General features: G+C 50.8%; 1 protein-coding gene across 1 annotated transcript in view; it reads left to right on the forward strand.

The window, feature by feature from the left end:
- si:dkeyp-23e4.3 (rho GTPase-activating protein 7) overlaps nucleotides 1-6,192 on the forward strand; it is a 34,342-nt gene extending 28,150 nt beyond the window's left edge. Inside the window, 3 exon segments of the mRNA XM_048229888.1 lie at nucleotides 2,082-2,305; nucleotides 2,992-3,165; nucleotides 5,744-6,192. Coding sequence (XP_048085845.1) covers nucleotides 2,082-2,305; nucleotides 2,992-3,165; nucleotides 5,744-5,852 — 507 coding nt within the window. The 3' untranslated portion in view covers nucleotides 5,853-6,192.
- The last annotated feature ends 907 nt before the right edge of the window (nucleotides 6,193-7,099 follow it).

Raw genomic sequence — 7,099 nt, forward strand, 5'->3', positions numbered from 1 at the left:
CTCAGTGCAGTGGAGATCCTGTAGAGCCCTCAGTGCAGTGGAGATCCTGTAGAGCCCTCAGTGCAGTGGAGGTCCTGTAGAGCCCTCAGATCCTGTAGAGCCCTCAGTGCAGTGGAGATCCTGTAGAGCCCTCAGTGCAGTGGAGATCCCAGAGCCCTCAGTGCAGTGGAGATCCTGTCCTGTAGAGCCCTCAGATCCCTGTAGAGCCCTCAGTGCAGTGGGAGATCCTGTAGAGCCCTCAGTGCAGTGGAGATCCTGTAGAGCCCTCAGTGCAGTGGAAGTCCTGTAGAGCCCTCAGATCCTGTAGAGCCCTCAGTGCAGTGGAGATCCTGTAGAGCCCTCAGTGCAGTGGAGATCCTGTAGAGCCCTCAGATCCTGTAGAGCCCTCAGTGCAGTGGAGATCCTGTAGAGCCCTCAGTGCAGTGGAGATCCTGTAGAGCCCTCAGATCCTGTAGAGCCCTCAGTGCAGTGGAGATCCTGTAGAGCCCTCAGATCCTGTAGAGCCCTCAGTGCAGTGGAGATCCTGTAGAGCCCTCAGTGCAGTGGAGGTCCTGTAGAGCCCTCAGTGCAGTGGAGATCCTGTAGAGCCCTCAGTGCAGTGGAGATCCTGTAGAGCCCTCAGATCCTGTAGAGCCCTCAGTGCAGTGGAGATCCTGTAGAGCCCTCAGTGCAGTGGAGGTCCTGTAGAGCCCTCAGTGCAGTGGAGATCCTGTAGAGCCCTCAGTGCAGTGGAGATCCTGTAGAGCCCTCAGTGCAGTGGAGATCCTGTAGAGCTTTGTTGCCGACGCAAGGCTGCTTAAAACCCTCGGTGCAGTGAAGGTCCTGTAGAGCCCTCGGTGCAGTGGAGGTCCTGTAGAGCCCTCGGTGCAGTGGAGGTCCTGTAGAGCTTTGTTAAAAGTGTAAATAGCTTCACATGATATGCGTTGTGCTGCGCACCTGTCTGACTGGCTGACTGTCTGTCCGGCTCTAGTGAGCACGTACGGTGTGGATGGGGTATTGGCCACTGCGGTGCGCTGACGGTTTTGAGGGGCAGCCGTGGCCTACTGGTTAGCGCTTCGGACTTGGAACCCCGACCAGTAGGCACCTGTGAGGGAAATTTGGTCTCTGCATTTATCCCAATCTGTGAATTAGTGAAACACACTCAGCACACAGTGAAGTGAAGCACACACTAATCCCAGCGCAGTGAGCTGCCTGCAACAACAGCGGCGCTCGGGGAGCAGTGAGGGGTTAGGGGGGTGCCTTGCTCAAGGGCACTTCAGCCGTGCCAACTGGTCGGGGTTCGAACCCTCCGGTTACAAGTCCGAAACTCTAACCAGTAAGCCATGGCTGCCCACTGCCCACAATTAATGGAGCATCTCAAAATCACACGGCCCTCAAACAGCACATTACGAACATATGGGAGGCGAAAAACCACCTCACGCCAGGAGCCATCAAACAGAAAAACACGGATAAAAACAAGCGTCCAACCCAGGCCATGCCCAGTCCATCCTGACCCCTGACCCGGCCGAGCAGGACATGTTTTGGACTCTGCGGTACCATTAGAGTAATTATCCTGTGCTTCACCCAGCTCCCTCCAAACACTTACCTGCTCACAGCTCACAGCCCCAGCCTGTGTGTGTGTGTGGAGGGGGTGTCTATAAAAGGATCGCTGGCTTTCTGAGAGGCATGATGGAGAGGGTGATTAGCTCGGACACAGATGGACACTCGTGCGTCAGGAGCACATAAACATGCTGCAGAACAGGAGAGGGTTCACATCAGACGGACACTCGTGTTACAGAGGGGACAACACGTCTAACAGCCACACACACACACACACACACACACACACAAACACACACACACACACACACACACACACACACACACATCCTACATTCAATCTAGACGTTGGCTGTTTCCAAAAAGCTTTGGTCACAATAAACACACTTTAAATGTAAATGTGGCATGAGCAGGATTCAGGGTTATATGAGCTGTATGTACTAATGGAAGTAAAATAACCGTGGTTGTGCTTGGTCTGTGTCGTGCGCGTGTGTGTGTGTGTGTACGTGTGTGTGTGTGTGCCATGTGTGTGTGTGGTGCAGGTGGAGGATGGGCAGGCTCTGCGTCTGTGGCGGGGCAGTGTGGAGGTGGACGCTCCCCAGCAGGTGGCGCTGCAGCGTGTGCAGAGGGAGCATGAGGCCTGGTCTGGCGAGGAGCCTCTCCTGGACACGCGGGTGCTCCAGACCCTGGACACGGACGCAGAGGTGTACGCATACACACTACAGGGAGCCGGCAGCAGACCCCCTCTACAGCACGTCTTACTCAGGTGAGGAGGAGAGGAGAGAGGGGGGGAGAGGAGGTGTGGAGGAGGTGTGGAGGAGAGGAGGGAGGAGGAGGTGGAGGAGGGAGGGGAGAAGAGGAGGGAGGTGGAGGGGAGGAGGTGGGGAGGGGAGGAGAGGAGGGGAGGTGTGGAGGTGTGGAGGGGAGGAGGTGGGAGGGAGAGGAGGGGAGGTGTGGAGGTGGGGAGGGAGGAGGTGGGAGGGGAGGTGTGGAGGAGAGGAGGTGGGGAGGGGAGGTGTGGGTGTGGAGGGGAGGTGTGGAGGAGAGGTGTGGAGGTGTGGAGGGGAGGCTGGTAAACTGAATGTGAACATTATTGAACCTGCTGAGTAATTCACAGGATGCTGGCGCAGTGTTGAATTGCTGTGTCACATCTCCAAAGCTCCAGACCCCAAACCCTCGTTTGTAAAACTCTTGTAGACATTGTTAGCCAGCTAAAAGGGCTCCCAAACCATTTGAGATTGAGAGAGATCTAGAGCACCATGGTCTAGATGTTCTAGATGGTACATCATGTTCTAGATGGTTCCTGATCTCCCAAATCATTTGAGCCTTAGAGAGATCTAGAGCACCATGGTCTAGTTGGTTTCTAATCTTCCAAACCATTTGCGCCTTAGAGAGATCTAGAACACCATGTTCTAGATGGTTCCTGATCTTCCAAATCTCTCTCTCTTTCAGAACGTGGCAGTCGGAGCCCTCGGCGGGCCCTCTCTACGTGGCGTCCACGTCAGTGGAGCATCCGGACGCTCCACAGCAGGGCCCCAGGGCTCAGGTGCACACCTGCCTCTACCTGGTCGAGCCCCTCGGGGTCAAGAGGTCGCGAGTGACGCACTTCTGCAGAACAGACACCAGGTGGGATTTATCAATTAGAGAGGGAGGGAGTGAGAGATGGGGACACAGAGACTGTGTGTGTGTGTGTGTGTGTGTGTGTGTGTGTGTGTGTGTGTGAGAGAGAGAGAGAGAGAGAGAGAGAGAGAGAGAGAGATGGAGAGACAGAGACGGTGTGTGTGTGTGTGTGTGTGCGAGAGAGAGAGAGAGAGAGAGTGAGACAGAGATGGAGAGACAGTGTGAGAGTATGTGGAGGGGACAGAATGAAAGAGATAAAGTTAAGGACGGAGAGAGACTGTGTGTGTGTGTGTGTGTGTGGGGAGGTGTGGAGGAGAGGAGGTGGGAGGAGGTGGAGGGGAGGTGTGGAGGAGAGGTGTGAGGTGGAGGGAGGTGGAGGGGAGGCTGGTAAACTGAATGTGAACATTATTGAACCTGCTGAGTAATTCAGGATGCTGGCGCGAGTGTTGGAATTGCTGTGTCACATCTCCAAAGCTCCAGACCCCAAACCCTCGCTTGTAAAACTTTTGTAGACATTGTTAGCCAGCCAAAAGGGGCTCCCAAACCATTTGAGATTGAGAGAGATCTAGAGCACCATGGTCTAGATGTTCTAGATGGTACATCATGTTCTTAGGATGGTTCCTGATCTCCCAAATCATTTGAGCCTTAGAGAGATCTAGAGCACCATGGTCTAGTTGGTTTCAATCTTCCAAACCATTTGGCGCCTTTAGAGAGATCTAGAACACCATGTTCTAGATGGTGGTTCTGATCTTCCAAATCTCTCTTCAGAACGTAAGCAGTCGGAGTCCTCGGCGGGTCCTCTCCACGCGGGCGCCCACGCCAGTGGAGCATCCGGACGCCCACAGCAGGGCCCCAGGGCCAGGTGCACACCTGTCTCTACCTGGTCGAGCCCCCTCGGGTCAAGAGGTCATGAGGACGACTTTGCAGAACAGACACCAGGTGGGATTTATCAATTAGAGAGGGAGGGGAGAGAGATGGGGACACAGAGACTGTGTGTGTGTGTGTGTGTGTGTGTGTGTGTGTGTGTGTATGTGTGAGAGAGAGAGAGAGAGAGAGAGAGAGAGAGAGAGAGAGATGGAGAGACAGAGACTGTGTGTGTGTGTGTGTAAAGGAGAGAGAGAGAGAGAGAGAGTGAGACAGAGATGGAGAGACAGTGTGAGAGTATGTGGGGGACAGAAATGAAAAGAGATAAAGTTAAGGACGGAGAGAGACTGTGTGTGTGTGTGTGTGTGAGATAGAGAGAGTGAGGAACAGGAGAGGGTAGTAGACAGAAAAACAGAGTGAAAGAGAAATAGGAGAGAGAGAGTGTGTGATGGAGAGAGAGAGAGCGTGTTCTCTCCATATTTCCATTTAAGGAATCTGTGTGTGGATGGCAGCCTCCTGCAGCTCACACGCTTGTTGTGGAATTAATGAAACAAGCCGACAAATAGGGAACAGCTGCCTGCAGAATTCTCCAGATCCATTCAGTGGCCACGCGCCGTGCCGTTGTGATCGCAAGCCCAGCCAGCGGCCATTTTAGGGCTCCCACAAACAACACGTCCATTCTCACGAAACAACACGTCCATTCTCACGCTGTTTTATGTGCTGGACACTCTCAGAGAGAGACTGTCGTGCAGTGAGGATTATGAAGGTCACCATGCTGCCATGTTCTGGACACCAGTATTTACCCAAATAGCCAATGGGGTGGGCCTGGTGCTGCTCTGAGGTAGTTCAGTTCTGTTGTTGTGGCATAATGTATAGGGTTGTGTATAGGGTAACATGTATACATAATGAGGGGATTGCGAAGGTAGGGTTGACACCAGTATTTCAATCTAAATAGCCAATAAGTGGGCCCTCCTTGGTGCCGCTCCTTGGAGGTAGTTCAGTTCTGTTGTTGTGGCATAATGTATAGGGTTGTGTATAGGGTACGTATGTATACATATAGGGCAGTGTATAGGGTACATATAGGGTAGTGTATAGGGTATACGTATGTATAGGGTGTGTACTGTATAGGGTGTGTATAAGGTGTGTATGGGTGTGGTATAGGGTGTGTATAGGGTAGTGTATAGGGTATATGTATGTATACATATAAGGTGTATAGGGTATATGCGTATATAGGGTATGTATTTATACGTATATAGGGTATTTTCGCTAACATCCATCCATCCATGATAGGAGGACCATACACAAAGCAGAAAGAAAGAAATTTTGCTAGTGGATGTGTTTGTGAAGTTTTGTATGGTGTGTATGTGTGTGTGTGTGTGTGTGTGTGTGTGTGTGTGTGATTGTGTGTGTGTGTGTGTGTCTGTGTATGGGTGTATAGATGTTTTGGTGTGTGTGTATGGGCGTGTAGAGATGTTTTGGTGTGTGTGTATGTGTGTGTATGGGTATGTAGAGGTGTTTTGGTGTGTGTGTGTGTGTGTGTGTGTGTATGGTGTGTATGTGTGTGTGTGTGGGTGTGTAGAGATGTTTTGGTGTGTGTGTATGGGTGTGTAGAGATGTTTTGGTGTGTGTGTGTGTGTGTGTGTGTATGGGTGTGTAGAGATGTTTTTGGTGTGTGTGTGTGTGTCTCACACTCACAGCTCTCCCTGGTCTACTCCTGCAGGGGCAGATCGTCCGAGTGGCACAATAAGGTGTGTGGGAACCAGCTGGCAGCCTGCCTGCAGAGGCTCAGGGACTCCTTCAGGGCCAAGGCCAGAGATGGACACCTCTGACCACAACACACACACACACACACACACACACACACACACACTTCCTGCCAGAGATGGACGCCTCTGACAACCACCCACACACACACACACACACCACAAAGGCCAGAGATGGACGCCTCTGACCCCGACCCGAAAATATACACACACACACACAGGCCAGAGATGAACGCCTCTGACCCCCCCCCCCCTTACTCACACACACACACACACACCACACAGGCCAGAAATGGACACCTCTGACCACGACCCGCAAATATACAGACACATACATACTGAAGGACTGTCAATAATATACTTCAAGGCCAAGGCAAGAGATGAACGCCTTTGACCACGACCCCCCTGCCCCGGACACACACACACACACACCACACACACACAAAGAGACATTGTTTGAGCAGAGAGCAGAGTTCCCAGGACCTGTTTGGAGTTTATGCTGATTCTGCACCTGCTTCAGGAGAACCCTGCCACATTCCATAACCATCAGGGAACCCACACCAGGAACCGCTACAGAGAACCATCTGGGGGAAAGAGAACCATCTGAGAGAACCATCTGGGGGAACTGTCAGGAGACTGTCACAGAACTTCCTCTCCCATTCTAAAGACTGCTTTGTGATCTAGAACGTCCAGAACGTCCTCTCCCATTCTAAAGACTGCTTTGTGATCTACAAGAAACATTTCAAAAGAATTTAAAAAAGGAACTATGAAGAGCCCTATATACATATCTATACATCTTCTTTAAATGAAAAGTTTATGTGTCACATTACATATTTTTATAGTAATATATCTTATCAGTATCTTTCAGTTTTGAGTCATAATAGTCTGAATTACAGAATGTTTTGAAATAGTTTTATATTCATAACAGTGACAAGTGAGAGAGTAAAATAATTTTATATGACTGCATGAGTCAATGTTGGAAACAAAATCACTACAATAAATTATAATACACATTATACTGAGTTCTTGTGTGGCTCTTCCGTCTCCTTTAGAGATTCTTTATTGTAATTGGCATGTTAGGCTTTAGAGAGAAAGATTGTAAGAGTATTAAGCGGTGGCATGGGTTATGTATCCGATTGTGCCCTGCAGAGAGTACACGATCTCCATATTGTGCTGTTTAATAGGGCAATTCATCAAATGCCCTGCTGACTTGGGTTGTGCTAATTCTTTGTGTTAATATCCCCCATTGTGGAGGATATTTCTGCTGATTCCGTTTCCACATTCAGTGCCAGTAATGTTTGAGGCTGTAGAAT

This window comes from Alosa alosa, chromosome 2 (genome assembly GCF_017589495.1).
Source record: "Alosa alosa isolate M-15738 ecotype Scorff River chromosome 2, AALO_Geno_1.1, whole genome shotgun sequence".
Classification (NCBI taxonomy): Eukaryota; Metazoa; Chordata; class Actinopteri; order Clupeiformes; family Clupeidae; genus Alosa; species Alosa alosa.